Source organism: Oncorhynchus kisutch, linkage group LG19, assembly GCF_002021735.2.
Source record: "Oncorhynchus kisutch isolate 150728-3 linkage group LG19, Okis_V2, whole genome shotgun sequence".
NCBI lineage: Eukaryota > Metazoa > Chordata > Actinopteri > Salmoniformes > Salmonidae > Oncorhynchus > Oncorhynchus kisutch.
Genome location: NC_034192.2, coordinates 36,919,210 through 36,937,764, shown reverse-complemented (window position 1 = coordinate 36,937,764; position 18,555 = coordinate 36,919,210). Strand labels below are relative to the sequence as shown.

Below are 18,555 nucleotides of genomic sequence, written 5' to 3'. Positions count from 1 at the left end.
AGTATGCCAAGTCTAGTTGAGGTCTGGTCCAGTCTTGGGATCTAGTCTAGTTGAGGTCTGGTCCAGCCCTGGGGTCAAGTCTAGTTTAGGTCTCATCCAGTCCTGGGGTCTAGTCTAGTTGAGGTCTGGTCCAGTCTGTTGGTCTGGTCTCATTGAGGTCTGGTCCAGTCCTGGGGTCAAGTTTAGTTGGCCAAGTCTAGTTGAGGTCTGGTCCAGTCCTGGGGTCTAGTTTAGTTGAGGTCTGGTCCAGTCCTGGGGTCGAGTCTAGTTGAGGTCTGGTCCAGTCTGTTGGTCAGGTCTAGTTGGGGTCTGGTCCAGTCTGTTGGTCAGGTCTAGTTGGGGTCTGGTCCAGTCTGTTGGTCAGGTCTAGTTGGGGTCTGGTCCAATCTGTTGGTCAGGTCTAGTTGGGGTCTGGTCCAGTCTGTTGGTCAGGTCTAGTTGAGGTCTGGTCCAGTCTGTTGGTCAGGTCTCGTTGAGGTCTGGTCCAGTCTGTTGGTCAGGTCTAGTTGAGGTCTGGTCCAGTCTGTTGGTCAGGTCTCGTTGAGGTCTGGTCCAGTCCTGGGGTCTAGTCTAGTTGGGGTCTGGTCCAGTCTGTTGGTCAGTTCTAGTTGAGGTCTGGTCCAGTCCTGGGGTCTAGTCTAGTTGAGGTCAGGTCCAGTCTGTTGGTCAGGTCTAGTTGAGGTCTGGTCCAGTCCTGGGGTCTAGTCTAGTTCAGGTCTGGTCCAGTCCTGGGGTCTAGTCTAGTTGAGGTCAGGTCCAGTCTGTTGGTCAGGTCCAGTCCTGGGGTCTAGTCTAGTTGAGGTCTGGTCCAGTCCTGGGGTCTAGTCTAGTTGAGGTCAGGTCCAGTCCTGGGGTCTAGTCTAGTTGAGGTCTGGTCCAGTCCTGGGGTCTAGTCTAGTTGAGGTCAGGTCCAGTCCTGGGGTCTAGTCTAGTTGAGGTCAGGTCCAGTCTGTTGGTCAGGTCCAGTCCTGGGGTCTAGTCTAGTTGAGGTCTGGTCCAGTCTGTTGGTCTGGTCTCATTGAGGTCTGGTCCAGTCCTGGGGTCTAGTCTAGTTGAGGTCAGGTCCAGTCTGTTGGTCAGGTCTAGTCCTGGGGTTTAGTCTAGTTGAGGTCAGGTCCAGTCATGGGGTCTAGTCTAGTTCAGGTCAGGTCCAGTCTGTTGGCCAGGTCTCGTTGAGGTCAGGTGCAGTCCTGGGGTCTAGTCTAGTTGAGGTCTGGTCCAGTCCTGGGGTCTAGTCTAGTTCAGGTCTGGTCCAGTCCTGGGGTCTAGTCTAGTTGAGGTCAGGTCCAGTCTGTTGGTCAGGCCCAGTCCTGGGGTCTAGTCTAGTTAAGGTCTGGTCCAGTCCTGGGGTCTAGTCTAGTTGAGGTCAGGTCCAGTCTGTTGCTCAGGTCTCGTTGAGGTCAGGTCCAGTCCTGGGGTCTAGTCTAGTTGAGGTCAGGTCCAGTGTTGTGACTCAGGGCAGGGCAGTGAGACTCAGATGGTGAGGGGGGCCCATGGGTCCTGTCTGGGAAAGGCTCAATGCATGATTTAACGCGATTGGCTAACGGGATGAGCACAGCTGCCAACGCTCCACTGAGCATGGGTGAGAGGCAGTGCCTTAGACCGCTGCGCCACTCGGAAGGCCAAATAGTGTGCTATGGTTCCTTTGGTGTGATCTAGTTCAGGCTCAGGCAGGAACTGTGGTGTGTATGCTGGTGTGGTCCCTTGTCTTGGTCCAGTCTGTTGGTCAGGTCTAGTTGAGGTCTGGTCCAGTCTGTTGGCCAAGTCTAGTTGAGGTCTGGTCCAGTCCTGGGGTCTAGTCTAGTTGAGCTCTGGTCCAGTCTGTTGGCCAAGTCTAGTTGAGGTCTGGTCCAGTCCTGGGGTCTAGTCTAGTTGAGGTCTGGTCCAGCCCTGGGGTCTAGTCTAGTATGCCAAGTCTAGTTGAGGTCTGGTCCAGCCCTGGGGTCGAGTCTAGTTTAGGTCTCATCCAGTCCTGGGGTCTAGTCTAGTTGAGGTCTGGTCCAGTCTGTTGGTCTGGTCTCATTGAGGTCTGGTCCAGTCCTGGGGTCTAGTCTAGTTGAGGTCAGGTCCAGTCTGTTGGTCAGGTCTAGTCCTGGGGTCTAGTCTAGTTGAGGTCAGGTCCAGTCATGGGGTCTAGTCTAGTTCAGGTCAGGTCCAGTCTGTTGGTCAGGTCTCGTTGAGGTCAGGTCCAGTCCTGGGGTCTAGTCTAGTTGAGGTCTGGTCCAGTCCTGGGGTCTAGTCTAGTTCAGGTCTGGTCCAGTCCTGGGGTCTAGTCTAGCTGAGGTCAGGTCCAGTCTGTTGGTCAGGCCCAGTCCTGGGGTCTAGTCTAGTTAAGGTCTGGTCCAGTCCTGGGGTCTAGTCTAGTTGAGGTCAGGTCCAGTCTGTTGCTTAGGTCTCGTTGAGGTCAGGTCCAGTCCTGGGGTCTAGTCTAGTTGAGGTCAGGTCCAGTGTTGTGACTCAGGGCAGGGCAGTGAGACTCAGATGGTGAGGGGGGCCCATGGGTCCTGTCTGGGAAAGGCTCAATGCATGATTTAACGCGATTGGCTAACGGGACGAGCACAGCTGCCAACGCTCCACTGAGCATGGGTGTGTGTGTTTGTGTGTGTAGTGATGTGTGTGTGTGTGTGTGTTTGTGGGGGGGTGGGGGTGGGTCGTGCATCATGCAGAGCCGTCTTTAGTTCGTTTTTCAGTCATGTTGAACACTGAATGTGGCCCAACTTTGACCTTCTGGATGATGATTTGATTGGATGCATAAAAACAACGAGTAGATGAGAATGCGCCACATGATTTTGGGGATATTTCAGAGGAATAGCTACTTTAAGCATGAAATCTCCCTGGTGTCAACACGTCATATTTCACCTTTCAAAGTAGCCTACCTGTCGCCATAGCTACAGCACAGCCCTACACATGGTTCAATGTATACAGCTTTGAGACAATAACAGGACTGCTTGATTAGGTGTAATTGTTTAATCACTGGCAGTAATGTCTCTAGATCAACAGTCATAAACTGGTATTACAGTAGCTGATTAGCATAGTCAATTTAGCCTTTCTGACACGATGGTCATTGGTTAGGCCATGCCACTGCAAACTAACAAGCTAGATTTCAATTGTTAGCCATACACCTTGTATTAACATAGCAGATACAGTATTAGCTTAACATAGTCCAAATGCTCTCAGAGCCTGCTTCTGTTAGCATAGCACAGTGGATATTAGCCAGGATACTATAAATTGGTGATTTGCTAACTGTGGAGTTAATCGTTTATTTACTACCTTTGCGAAAACAACATTTTAGGTCAGGTCCCCATTCCCCCCTGACACACTCACTCACACACACTCACACGCACTGAATACATCACATATTAAGATGTTGCTGCAAGTCATTTCTTGTGAGTATGATTACAGGGAGTGTAAAGGGCAGTAAGGTGGGGGGGGGGGCAACACTCTTTTACACTATTTATACTTTGGCACTTAAGATAATGCTGCATTTGATGGGCTGTGGTGTTTATGTTTGTTTGTGGGAGAGAGAAATGAGAGAGACCGGGAGAGAGAGAGAATTACTTTTCACATTCCACAAAGTCTTGTTAATAGTTTTCTACATTGTGCAAGCTAATTATATTGCAAATTAAATTCCAATCTGTGGGTATCTATTTCCTGCTTGTGTTGGGGAGCCAGTTAGTTTTGATTGGCTTCTGGCTCCCCATAGACAGCAATTAGACAAGCATCAAACACCAGCCCAGACACATTGTTAGACTTAAAGATACCCTCTGCAACTTTTGTATAATTTCAGCCAGTAGTTTGAAACTGGTGCTCACGAGCTAAAACTGATTCCCATTTTTTGTGTATTACGTCATCCATTTTGTGTGATAAGATACAAATTTTGTGTGATATGTTACAAATCCAATTTGTGCAACATATTAAAGGGCAACTCCACCACATTTCATTATCTTCAGCAATATACCATTGTCAACATATGTGAAAACAGCGCATTTCTACATTTTGTAAAAAAAAAAAAGTTCAAAAGTTCTACCCGATGACATCATCATCATGCTTTAAAAAAAAAAAATCCTACGGTGTGATGTCACAGAGAAGCATGTTTTTAGGACATTTCTTATCTTTTTTTAACGTAGATCATAGAAACACGTTGTTTTCACATATGTAGACACTGGTTTGGTGCTGGAGATGATGAATATGAGGTTGAAAAGAGGTGGAATTTACCTTTAAGAATTTGTTGTGCTTAAGATCCAGGAGTTCATCTTGAAGGGATAAGAATGATAACAATCTTCAAACATTCCGATGGGAAATATTGTTTAAAGTGCCTATGCCAAGGTCTTATGACATTTCAAAGATGTGACTTACATTTTTTGTGAAACTTTCTATTGGACTAATGAGACAGTGAATTTGCATGTGTTTGCATGTGTGTTTGTGTGGTTGGGGGGTGGGGGGTTCCCATGGTAAGAGATGCCATATCCAGCACAGGAGGCTGCTGAGAAAGGGAGTGATGTTGCAACCAGCCACCAGGGATGTCCAGTGACCCTCACAGCTGAGCGATGCAGGGCTGTATCGTCGGTGACCTCGAGTTGGTGGAGGGTTGATATTTTCTCTTCATAAATTTGACCCTAACAGCCTTCAACACCCACCAAGCCTGCTCCCATCTGCTAGTCAGACACAATTACTGCAGGATCAGAACACACACATTGAGGAGAGGGGGATCTGCAAGCTGTCGCTACACACACAAGTACACATTCCCTTTAGAAAGAATGGCACTGTCTTCATCATCGGGGTCATTTGATGGAATATATTGTCACATAGCCTCCACTCTCAGCCATACTTTTTAGAAGTGAGTGTTAGTGATTGATAGAGTGGAAGAGAGGCAGAAACCGACAAAAGTGAGATCGACTTAGAGACGTCCTGTAGAGAGAGAGAGAACAACAGAGGAGGAAACATATCTGTCTAATCACTTATTTACTCAGATCAAGCAGTCTGAGGTCTGTCTCTCCGTTGTGTGTTGAGTTGTTTAGGTTCATGGGGCTTGTTGTTTTAGATTGAAACGAGGCGCCAACTATATGCTGCGTGCCTCCACTGAACCCAATGCGTATAAAAACACTGTGGTTGCATAAATGCGAGGTTTCACAGTCCAGTTGTTTTGTACCCATGCCAAACCAAAAGCAGACAATCATCAAAACCTTACCCTTTTCTATTTACTGTAATGACTTCCTGTTGTAGCCATTGAATTGAACTTACCTTCTGTCTTTCATCAGGATGAGAAGAACCAGGTCCTGATGACCAATGCATGGCTACAGCTGGTGAGTAAATGGTTGAGAACTGAATAACACACAATTACCTATTATTTTCTCATGCATAAAATTGTACAATTGTATTCGTCACATGCTTTGTAAACAACAGGTGTGGACTAACAGTGAAATGCTTACAGGCCCTTCCCAACAATGCAGAGAGAAATAATAGAAAAGTAAAACATGTAAAATATAAGTAATAATAGGTACACAATAACTAACGTTAACATGGCTATATACACCGGTACCAGTCCATGTGCAGGTGTACGAGGTAATTGAGGTAGATACATATAACTAGGAATATAGATACAGATAGTAAACACTAGCAGCAGTGTATGTGATAAGTCAAAAAAGATAGTCTGGGTAACTATTTAACTAACTATTTAGCAGTCTTATGGCTTGGGGGTAGAAGCTGTTCAGGGTCCAGGTTCTAGACTTGGTGCATCAGTACCGCTTGCCGTGCGGTAGCAGAGAGAACAGTCTATGCCTTTGGTGGCAGGAGTCTTTGACAATTTTTAGGGCCTTCCTCTAAACTTAACGCTGACACCGCCTGGTATAGATGTCAGGGAGCTTGGCCCCAGTGATGTATTGGGCTGTACGCACCAAGCGGGGATGCAGCCAGTCAAGATTCTCTCAGTCGTGCAGTTGTAGAACTTTTTGAGGATCTGAGGGCCCATGACAAATCTTTTCATTCTCCTGAGGGGGAAGAGGTGTTGTTGTGCCCTCTTCACAACTGTGTTGATTTGTTTGGACCATGATAGGTCCTTAGTGATGTGTATACTGAGGAACTTGAAGTTCTCGACACCTCAGTCAATGTGAATGGGGGTGTGCTTGGTCCCGTAGTCAACTATCTGCTCCTTTGTCATGCTGAAGTTGTTGACATGGCACCACACTGCCAGGTCTCTGACCTCATCCCTATAGTCTCGTTGTCAGTGATCAGACCTATCACTGTTGTGTTGTCGGCAAACTTAACGATGGCGTTGGAGTCGTGCTCTGCCATCCAGTCGTGGGTGAAACAGGGAGTACAGGAGGGGACTAAGCACGCAGCCCTGAGGGGCCCCTGTGTTAAGGGTCAATGGATGTATTGTTGCCTACCTTCATCACCTGGGGGTGTCCCGTCAGGAAGTTCAGGATCCAGTTGCAGAGGGAGGGGTTCAGTCCCAGGGTCCTCAGCTTCGTGATGAGCTTGGAGGGCACTATGGTGTTGAATGCTGAGCTGTATTCGCTGAACAGCATTCTTAAATAGGTAATCAAATCAAATCAAATTTTATTTCTCACACACATGTTTAGCGTATGTTATTGCGGGTGTAGCGAAATGCTTGTGTTTCTAGCTCTGACAGTACAGTAACATCTAACAAGTAATATCTAACAATTTCACAACAAGACAAGCAATACACACAAATCTAAAGTAAAGGAATAGAATTAAGAATATATAGTATTTGGGCGAGCAGTGTCAGATCGGCATAGACTAAGACACAGTAGAATAGGATAGAATACAGTATATATATATATATATATATATATATATATATATATATATATATATATATATATATATATATATATATGAGATGAGTAATGCAAAATATGTAAACATTATTAACATTATTAAAATGACCATTATTGAAGTGTCCAGTGATTTCTAGTCTATGTATATAGGGCAGCGGCCTCTAATATGCTTGTGATGGCTGTTTAACAGTCTGATGGCCTTGAGATAGAAGCTGTTTTTCAGTCTCTCGGCCCCTGCTTTGATGCACCTGTACTGACCTCACCTTCTGGATGATAGTGGGGTGAACAGGCAGTGGCTCTGGTTGTTGTTGTCCTTGATGATCTTTTTGGCCTTCCTGTGATGGTGGTGTAGGTGTCCTGGAGGGCATGTAGTTTGCCCCCGGTGATGCGTTGGGCAGACCGCACCGCCCTCTGGAGAGCCCTGCGGTTGCGGGCGGTGTAGTTGCCGTACCAGGAGGTGTTGTGCCTTCTTCACCACAGTGTCTGTGTGAGTGGACCTTTTCAGTTTGTCAGTGATATGAACGCCAAGGAACTTGACGTTTTTCACCTCCACTGCGGTCCCAGTGATGTGGTTAGGGGGGTGCTCCCTCTGATGGTGCTTTTGTCCAAGTGGGAAAGGGCTGTGTAGAGTGCAATAGAGATTGCATAATCTGTGGAGCTGTTGGAGCGGTATGCAAATTGGGGTGGGTCCAGGGTGTCTGGGATGATGGTGTTGATGAGAGCCATGACCAGCCTTTCAATGTATTTCATGGCTACAGATGAGAGTGATCCTGGTCGATAATCATTTAGACAGGTTACTTTGCCGTTCTTGGGCACATGGACTATGGTGGTCTACTTGAAAGATGTAGATATTACACACTGGGCCAGGGAGAGGTTTAAAATGTCAGTGAAGACACCTGACAGCTGGTCAGCGCATGCTCTGAGTACGCGTCCTGGTAATCCGTCTGGCCCTGCTGCCTTGTGAATGTTAACTTGTTAAAAAATCTTATTCACATCGGCTAAGGAGAGGGTGATCACACAGTCATTCGGGAACAGCTGGTGCTCTCATGTATTGTTCAGTGTTGCTTGCCTCGAAGCAAGCATGGAAGCCATTTAGCTCTTTTGGTAGGCTCGCGAGATTTGGCGGGAATTCTTATGAGCGTCTGGATTAGTGTCCCCCTCCTTGAAAATGGCAGATGTTACCTTTAATCCATGGCTTCTGGTTGGGATACGTATGGTCACTGTGGGGATGACGTTGTCAATGCACTTATTAATGAAGCTGAGGACTGATGTGGTAAACTCATCAATGCCATCGGATGAGGCCTGGAACATATTCCAGTGCTAGTGAAACAGTCCTGTAGCTTAGTATCTGCTTCATCGGACCACCTCTGTATTGAGAGCCTAGGGTTGGACGGTTTCCAGATGTTCATATTGTCATACCGTCCTTCTCTCGTTTCAGGATTTACGGTATTACCAGTTTAGTACACAACGGGGCGCCAAAAATTCTAAAAGATTATTGGGCATTTGTTACCAGAATGCTAACAAAATTAGCAAAAGTAATATGGAATTTCCATGGAGGTTGCTAGCTAAATATGCTAACGAGCACAAACGAAAATAAACACATTCCAAATACAGGCAATCCAGCTCATAAAGTTATTCATGTATAGGTAGGATCTACCAAATGTCCTTTTTGGTGAGTTTGGACATTTGCAAGTGAATATGAACAAGAGACATTGTGAAAATGAACAAAGTTTTTTGATGCATGCTTGAAGCAGCATGTTGTGTACACACTGTCTGTCTTGAGTCGCTAGCGCAACGGGCATGCCTGCTTTGCTCAGAGAAGAAGGGGGAGGAGCAGACAGGCCAAGAACAGAGAGAAGGAAAATACAAGGAAATCAAAAGATAGCAGTGGCAGCTGTATAGACAACGCATGCAAAGGGCTTTGACATCTCAAACATGGCAGAAAGCTGACACAATATGATGCCCTGTCACCTTATTAATTCAGTAACTTACTTAGATAACTAGCAAGTTAAACTTAGGGGTCACGTTAACACAGAATTCTTCATTTTTCATGCAGGAAAATAGCATTTCCCCCATCCCACCGAAGAGACAGTAACACCATCTCAGATTGATATGCCAGAGAGGATGTCTGGTGGGATCACATCCTATTAGTTGTATATTGAGATATCAATAGCCTGTCCTTATTGTCTCTTAAAAATATTGCTTCTGTTGAGTTAAACCTGCCAGTTATTTTTTCCATTTTGATCTTGATCCAACATATTGGATTGGACAGTTTAGATTGCTTATCCCAATGTTCCGTTGGTAATCTGGAGGATACATGCTTACAGAGAGTTGATGAGGTCGGATTTCTGGAAGGGGCATGCAGTCCACCTTATTTAGTCTGGTCTCTGTCATTGACATGACACAACCAAAATGTAGCGATCGTCGTCTGAAGGAGAATCGGACCAAAACACAGCGTGGTAAGTGTTCATGATTCTTTATTAACCAAAACACTTGACCAAACCGAAACAGTTCTGTAAGGTGCATAAACTATACAGAAAAACAACTACCCACAAATCACAGGTGGGAAAAAAGGCTGCCTAAGTATGATTCTCAATCAGAGACAACGATAGACAGCTGCCTCTGATTGGGAACCACACTCGGCCAAAAACAAAGAAATAGAAACCATAGAAATGCAGAAACTAGAATGCCCACCCTAGTCACACCCTGGCCTAACCAAAATAGAGAATAAAAGCCTCTCTATAGTCAGGGCGTGACAAGAAAGAGCAATGCCTCCACTCTCCACAATCATTACAAACAGACTTCTGACCAATTTACGTTTCCTCATTACTTTAATAAAATTGTATTTATTTATTTATTCATTTACCCCTATATACAGTGGGGCAAAAAAGAATTTAGTCAGCCACCAATTGTGCAAGTTCTCCCACTTAAAAAGATGAGAGAGGCCTGTAATTTTCATCATAGGTACACTTCCGGACGCATGACTTTCAACCTTTGTCTATCCCGAGCCCGCACGGGAGTTGTAGCAATGAGACAAGATAGTAGCTACTAAACAATTGGACACCATGAAAATGAGGAGAAAAAGGGGTCAAATTCAACAACAAAAAAACTAACAAAAAAATCCTACAATGTGATTTTCTGGATTTTGTTTTCTCATTTTGTCTGTCATAGTTGAAGTGTGATGAAAATTACAGGCCTCTCTCGTCTTTTTAAGTGGGAGAACTTGCACAATTGCACAATTGGTGACTAAATACTTTTTTGCCCCACTGTATAAGTCTTGCAATTATTCATTATTTTCCTATTGTCCAATTAGGATGCCAGCCTCAATATTCTAGCCAATCACTCAGCTAGTCAATGTTGTGTGGATTATGCGACACTGGCTTTGGCTCATATCATCAGAGAATGCCCTCAGGCTCAGAGTGTTTCCACAACCCTTCAGTTGACAGACTGCCAAGACACAAGCGCAGACTGGATCTTTCATCAGAAAATCAATGAAAAGCCCCCCACTCAATGAAAAGCCTCCCCCCTCCCTGTGAAACTTGGTGGAAGACATTTTTGACCATCTTTCTGGGTTCTGTCCTCAGTATATGTTTAATGTGCCGCCTATCTGTGTGACTTTCTCTAATGTCTTTCTCTGTGTCCTGCCCTCAGTACTAGAGGTCTTCACGGTTCCAACAAGTTAGACCCGTTCCGAAATGGACCCGGGGCTCTCCCACCTGGACTCCATATGCATAAATTCTTTTTTTAAATATAGAGACCCATTCCGAACGGACCTGAGGACAACCGGACCCGGTCCATTCAGACCCGGGAAAGGTCCACACCCAGTCAGATCATATCCGAGTGAAGAAAGCCGCAGAAAAGCCTATTTTGTTTGCTATGTTATTATCTGGAGGGAGACATACATGTAATCAGAGCCAGTGAGCCGCTATACCAGCAGGCAGGGGAGGACCTGTGCCATGTGTGTGAGTGGACTGGGGTGCAGGCAGCAGGAAGGGAGAAAGAGAATGTCACCAGCCAAGCCGAATCGCTCGCACTGATAGACTAACTTCTAGCTGATTTATATAGTTCCTGTCTTAACTGCATCAAACCGAGACAATAAGCATGTTAAGCTAGCTAGCTCGTTAGCTAAGCTAGCTGGCTAGGCTAATTGAGGCATATAGGCTACTGCGCTTTTCCCTGTCTTTCCCCAACAACGACGCGACTCTATTCGCATAATACAGTGGCAGCCTACCTGTTGGCTCTTGGTCGTTGTAGCCTATCCTTCTCACTTTAACTTTGAATTCCGTCATTTTAATTCTATCTTCCATTGATCTCCTAACATGCTTGTCACACACGGCGGCTCGATGACTGCAGTGCCTCTTTGATGGTTTGTGATTCGCTGACAACAACAATAACAACAAGCTATACGTGCCAATCTCGTGAAAAGCCTGAGCAGAAGAATAATGATATAATTCTCTCTTTCTACTGCAGCAGGCCCGTCTGGTCTGTACGAGCCCTTACTGGCAAATCAGTTCTAATTACACATACACAACGAGACCGGTTACAATCAAATCAGATCCAACCTAGACTCGTGAGATCATTACGAATTCTCAGGGTCTCAGGTATTCAGGCACAGGTGGACCTGAATATGTGTCTCTCTGTGTTCTGTCCTCAGTACTGGACTGATGTGTACCTGAGCTGGAACCCAGAGAAATACCCTGGGGTTCAGAACCTACGTTTCCCCTCCAGCCAGATCTGGACCCCTGACATCCTCCTCTACAACAGGTGAGCTCCCACATTCCTCCTCTGCTCCCATCATCCTCCACTCTCCTCCCACAACCCCCCTCTCCTCCCATCATCCTGATCTCCTGCCATGATCCTCCCCTTCTACAGAGCTCTCGCTTTACAAGAGGTGGAACAACCATCCCCTGTTATATGACAACTTTGTGATGCAGTCAATATGATTGATCCTTTCTTGGGATGAATTTCGAGCTGACATTGTCTATAAACCAACAGCATCGGAGCATCTGTGATCTGCCATCACCCTGCCTGGAGGGACAGGGTTTGAATAGAAAATATGTTTACAGACGTGTTTAGTGCAAAACTCCCTCAGATTGTGTGTGTGTGTGTGTGTGTGTGTGTGTGTGTGTGTGTGTGTGTGTGTGTGTGTGTGTGTGCGCGCGCGCGCGTGTTAGCATTTAAAGCATGTTTTTAGACGTTCACAGTGTTTGGGATACAGGTGCGGTTTGTGTCGTCTTGTCTCATCTCTCCCTTTATCACCCCCTCCTCCTGTTAGTGGCAAATTTACAGAGATTGTATCTACCCCTCTTCACTTAGCTATGTAGGGCAAAACACAAGCAAATGCACTGGTTAGACAAGTGAGAAAGAGAAATACATGGAGTGAGGTAGAGACACATAATTACAATCTTCATGCATGTAATCACCACACACACATCACAGCATCACAGGATCACAGGATTAAGGAGAAAAAACAAAAATTATTTTATCCTGATTTTAAAAGTCCTGCTGCATTTAGAATAGGGATTACTCCTCTCCTCTCCTAACCTCTCACCCCTCTCTTTACCTAACCTGCTTCCCCCCTCTCCCTCACTTTGTCCAAAAGGGTAGCTAGTGCAGGAGATTTCCTTCTCATTCATGTAAAAGGTGCCTATTCTATTATATCCTGTTCTGTTCTATTCCATTATGTTATATTCTATTATGTTCTATTCTATTCTATCCTTTTCTGTTCTATTCTATTATGTTCTATTCTATTATGTTCTATTCTATACTGTTCTATTCTATTCTATTATGTTCTATTATATCCTGTTCTGTTCTATTCTATTCTATTACGTTCTATTCTATCCTGTTCTATTCTATTATGTTATATTCTATTATGTTATATTCTATTATGTTCTATTATATTATATCCTGTTCTATTATATTATGTTATATTATGTTATATTCTATTATGTTCTATTATATTATATCCTGTTCTATTATATTCTATTATATATGTTATATTCTATTATGTTCTATTATATTATATCCTGTTCTATTATATTCTATTATATATGTTATATTCTATTATGTTCTATTCTATCCTGTTCTATTCTATCATATCATATTCTTCATATAAAATGAACATGCTTCTAGTATTTTTGGTGTGCGTACATTTATGACACTATAAATGTTAAATGATGGTTAGGGTCATTGGTTTGGGTCATTTTGAAGTAAACATCACAGATGCTGATGAATTTCACCATGAGAGCAGGGTTAACCTTGTAGACCTTCTAATATCATGGTGCTGCAAAATATAATCAGTTTTATAGCAGTGCTGCTGAGGTTTAGCTGTCCCAAAGGGAACTTTACATTTACAGTCTCCTGCAATGATATGCACCATTGACACACACACACGCACGGCTAAACACAGTACTTTGAGACTCACACACACTGCACCTTCACATGGCATGCACACACACACACACACGCGCACACACACACACACACACACACACACACACACACACACACACACACACACACACACACACACACACACACACACACACACACACACACACACACACACACACACACACACACACACACACACACACACACACACCAAAGCACCATACTTTAATGACACACACACCATTAAACCGTTCGTCATGAATGTGCAACCAATAACATGCTGGTCTGGCAGCAGTGTATATAGCTGAGGCACCCAGGCTCATCAGTATGCTTCATAGATGAGAGAACGTAAATATTCATTTATTCAATTCTATTGTAATTTAATGGGAGGGGATTGACTCAGTTTAATACATCATTAGTGTTTTGATCTAAAAAGACCATTTCATTATTGAATGCTTTATAAGTACACACAAAAGAAGTATCAACAACATGTGACAGATTATGCATTGTTTTTCTGCATTCCATTTCATTCGTTCCCCCTCTGAAAGATCCTGTCACATCTCAGACCGCCTGGTATTCAGCGGCCGAGGGACGTTGAACACATCTGATTTCTGTTTGTTTGCGACTCAACGCATAGCAGGATTAGACTATAAAACATTGTTGATTGCATTGGTAAACTGTCGGCAGCATTGAGTTAGCTGTGAATGAATCCTGAATAGCAACATGTGTTTCCTAAAGAATATGTGCTGAATATAATAGCATGGGGGTGTGAAATGCTGTACATTACTGTATGATACAAAAACAACTCAAACATGACACATACACACCACCTTTCAAAGGTTTGGGGTCACTTAGAAATGGCCTTGTTTTTGAAAGAAAAGCACATTTGTAGTCCATTAAAATAACATCAAATTGATCAGAAATAGTTTAGACATTGTTAATTTTGTAAATGACTGTTGTAGCTGGAAACGGCTGATTTTTAATGGAATATCTACATATGCGTAAAGAGGCCCATTATCAGCAACCATCACTCCTGTGTTCCAATGGCAGGTTGTTTTAGCTAATCCAAGTTTATCATTTTAAAAGGCTAATTGATCATTAGAAATCCCGTTTGAAATGATGTTAGCACAAATGAAAACTGTTGTTTTTATTAAAGAAGCAATACAACTGTCCATCTTTAGACTACTTGAGTATCTGGAGCATCAGCATTTGTGGGTTCGATTACAGGCTCAAAATGGCCAGAAACAAAAAACGTTCTTCTGAAACTCGTCAGTCTAGAAATGAAGGCTATTCCATGCAATAAATTGCCAAGAAATACAACTCTGTGTACTACTCCCTTCACAGAGGAGCAAACTGGCTCTAACCAGAATAGAAAGAGGAGTTGGAGGCCCCGGTACACAACTGAGCAAAAGGACAAGTACATTGGAGTCTAGTTTGAGGAAGTCAATGTTTTTATTGTTGTGCTGACCGATCAGACAATGGACATCCGGGTGACAGAACATAGGATAGCACAGTACAGATCAGAATAATACACTAGCAATCAACTATAGTGTACGTATAACCCAGACATACTATTACACAGTTACACGACAGGACATTGAGCAGCGCTGCCTATTACTATCATATATCAGGGGTGTGTGTTGACAAATTGCCATCTTAATCTGGTGTGGCTGTGTGTACACGTCTCCCATCTGTCCAGATATCATATTAAACAGACAGGCAGCCATTCACAGGGTTTCCCTGGCGGACTGGGAAGTGTTCACTCTCGTCTGTCTGTCAATAGAGTGTATCAACTGCACAAGCCCCTGTGTGTGCGTTTCTTTAGCCTTGACTCTCAATTAGGACCGGTGTGACTATGACAGTATTGTGAATGGACACGTTAGGTTTTAAAAAACGAGTAAGATCATCACTCTCTCTCTCTCTTCCTCCCTCCTTCTCTGCACAGAAAATGGTTTATATGTGTATTTGTGAGACGAGGCTCACATTGAGACGAGGCTCACATAGACGTTGTCTGTTGTCATTCTTTTTTTGTGTGTGTGTGTGTGTGTGTGTGTGTGTGTGTGTGTGTGTGTGTGTGTGTGTGTGTGTGTGTGTGTGTGTGTGTGAGTGGAGGTGCAGCAGGAGGCGTTGAGTGAGTAGAGAAGACAGTAAGGTGTCACGTCCCCTGGTGCAGGAACCTGTCACCACCTCTATTGTTTGTCTGGTTTCTGTATGTCGCCAGAGCGCGTTGCCCCCTTTCACTGTCCCCACATGTTTAAGACTTTACTCTTTCCACCATGTGCGTGTGATTTGAACTCTGCCCCCTCTCTCTGTCCCCTCTCCCAGGGATATCACCTATCACCTGTCCTCTCATGCATCTGTGCTTTAATTGTTTGAGTGAAAATGGACTTGTGTGTGTGTTCTCTATCGTTTGTATTTCGTTTCCTCTGCTTTGCGATGCACCCTGTTCTGAGCTCGATGTGTGCTCTGCATGTGTCTCTGTGTTCAGATTGCATGTATGTGTGTGTGTGTGTGTGTGTGTGTGTGTGTGTGTGTGTGTGTGTGTGTGTGTGTGTGTGTGTGTGAGTGTGTAAATGCACTCTCTGGCTACGCACTAGCTGATACAGAACACAGAGCTCTGAATAAAGCCCTGCCCATGCATACATCTCCCCTTGCCCAGCCAACACAGATACACTCATCCTGCACGCACATATGCACATTGCACACACACACGTACAGGCACGCACACACAGACACACACAGGCGCGTGCTCGCATCTCATCCTGCCCGACCAGCACAGATCGCACACCTACAGCAAGTAGAGATAAATGATGACTAAACTCTGAAAAGGTAGATCATTCGATCCACTGAGTCAAACAGGAAGACGAGATGGAGAAAATAGATAAATCAGCAAATCCTCTCTAAGGCTCGGGCCACTCTTTTGTCACCGCTGAATGTGTGTAAGCCGGGGGATTGTGTTCCCAGGCGCGGCTACGTTATCGCTTGGGGTGTCTCGCGGTTGTCGGGGGGGATAAGTGGTCGTTGATAGGGGCCTGAATAAAACTGTCAGGTGCCTTAATGGGTTTCCACTGTTGGGGATGGACCACTGATAAAAGGAGAAGGCATGGTCTGCCCGATAGGACCTGCAGTGTGTTTGTGTGTGTGTGTTTCGTTCCTGGAACTGTGCTGCTTGGTGCTACCTGTGCTAGTTACATTGTGGTTATGTGTTTGCATGCGTGAATATTATATCTGATCCTGGATCAGTCACAGAGTTAAGATTCTTCACCCAATCGCTCTTCACCCAATCGCTATAACTTCAACCCCAGTCCCAGTCGGAACTAAGCCCTAGAACCATCCCCAGAGCCCTAGCCCCCCGCATCACCACTAGCCTCATCGTCCTTTCCAGTACAAGCATATGCAATGTGAGTTGAGTCATGAGGTAGCCTGCAACCCACAGATCCTCTAGACCCAGTAGACCCTCCAGACCCAGTAGACCCAGTAGACCCTCCAGACCCAGTAGACCCACTAGACCAAGTAGACCCACTAGACCATGTAGACCCACTAGACCAAGTAGACCCAGTAGACCCACTAGACCAAGTAGGCCCACTAGACCAAGTAGACCCAGTAGACCCAGTAGACCCAGTCGACCCACTAGACAAAGTAGACCCATTAGACCCAGTAGACCCACTATACACAGTAGACCCTCCAGACCCAGTAGACCCACTAGACCAAGTAGACCCACTAGACCCAGTAGACCCTCTAGACCAAGTAGACCCACTAGACCAAGTAGACCCACTAGACCCTCTAGACCCACTAGACCCACTAGACCAAGTAGACCCAGTAGACCCACTAGACCAAGTAGACCCTCTAGACCCACTAGACACTCTAGATCCACTAGACCAAGTAGACCCACTAGACCCAGTAGACCAAGTAGACCCACTAGACCCAGTAGATCATATCATATTAGCTCCATTGTGTCACAATGCCTCATCTAACCGGAACATATCCCTCTCCTCTCCGGTTTAATCTCTTTATCTATCATCATCCAGAGTGTTCTCTTGGTCCTGTAGGGAGGGGTGGAGGGAGGGAGGGGTGGAGGGACGGAGGAGTGGAGGGAGGGAGGAGTGGAGGTAAGGAGGGGTGGAGGGAGGGAGGGGTGGAGGTAAGGAGGGGTGGAGGGAGGGAGGTGTGGAGGGAGGGAGGTGTGGAGGTAAGGAGGGGTGGAGGGAGGGAGGAGTGGAGGTGAGGAGGGGTGGAGGGAGGGAGGGGTGGAGGTAAGGAGGGGTGGAGGGAGGGAGGGAGGTGTGGAGGTAAGGAGGGGTGGAGGGAGGGAGGAGTGGAGGTAAGGAGGGGTGGAGAGGGAGGTGTGGAGGTAAGGAGGGGTGGAGGGAGGGAGGGGTGGAGGTAAGGAGGGGTGGAGGGAGGGAGGAGTGGAGGTAAGGAGGGGTGGAGGGAGGGAGGAGTGGAGGTAAGGATGGGTGGGGGTAAGGAGGGGTGGAGGGAGGGAGGTGTGGAGGGAGGGAGGGGTGGAGGGAGGGAGGAGTGGAGGTAAGGAGGGGTGGAGGGAGGGAGGGGTGGAGGTAAGGAGGGGTGGAGGGAGGGAGGTGTGGAGGTAAGGAGGGGTGGAGGGAGGGAGGAGTGGAGGTAAGGAGGGGTGGAGAGGGAGGTGTGGAGGTAAGGAGGGGTGGAGGGAGGGAGGGGTGGAGGTAAGGAGGGGTGGAGGGAGGGAGGAGTGGAGGTAAGGAGGGGTGGAGGGAGGGAGGAGTGGAGGTAAGGATGGGTGGAGGTAAGGAGGGGTGGAGGGAGGGAGGCGTGGAGGTAAGGAGGGGTGGAAGAAGGGAGGAGTGGAGGGAGGAAGGAAGATTGTTAGGGCTCACCATTCACGACTCACAGTGCACAAACACATCGGCAATCACTCCAATGTAAACTCTCTGTCTGATGACATCTTCAGACATCTCCTGTCTGTGTGTGGGCGTGCGTGCAAGCGCGTGTGTGTGTGGTTGTGTGTGTGTGTGTGTGGTTGTGTGTGTTAGCACAGGACAGGTTCTCTGACTGTTTTTAACTCTTTAACTCAGGCTTTAGTTGACCTCAAAGAGTATATATTTGTTTTACCATAGAAATGTGTGTTTGCACCCCAGTGTAACAGACGTTTGCAGGCACAGCAGGCAAGCAGCTGAGAGATGAAGGACGACAGGGATTTGTTTATTCCCTGTCTGTCGCTGCATGTTTATCATCTCATGACATTATCAGCTCGCCTGGGCATCACCTGTCTGGCCCTGTGCTGGTTGGTCGGTCCACAGCTAGCCATGCATAGCGCTTCACTGAACATTACTGTGACAGGTTGAGCTGAGGCAGCAGAGAGATGCACGCACACACCCGCACA

General features: G+C 45.9%; 1 protein-coding gene across 1 annotated transcript in view; it reads left to right on the top strand.

Annotated features, from left to right (window-relative positions):
• LOC109910153 (neuronal acetylcholine receptor subunit alpha-7-like) overlaps positions 1 to 18,555 on the top strand; it is a 72,528-nt gene that overhangs the window by 41,559 nt on the left and 12,414 nt on the right. The window contains exons 3-4 of the mRNA XM_031798429.1: positions 5,259 to 5,303; positions 11,455 to 11,564. Of these exons, the coding sequence (XP_031654289.1) occupies positions 5,259 to 5,303; positions 11,455 to 11,564 (155 nt within the window). The remainder of the gene's footprint in view (positions 1 to 5,258; positions 5,304 to 11,454; positions 11,565 to 18,555) is intronic.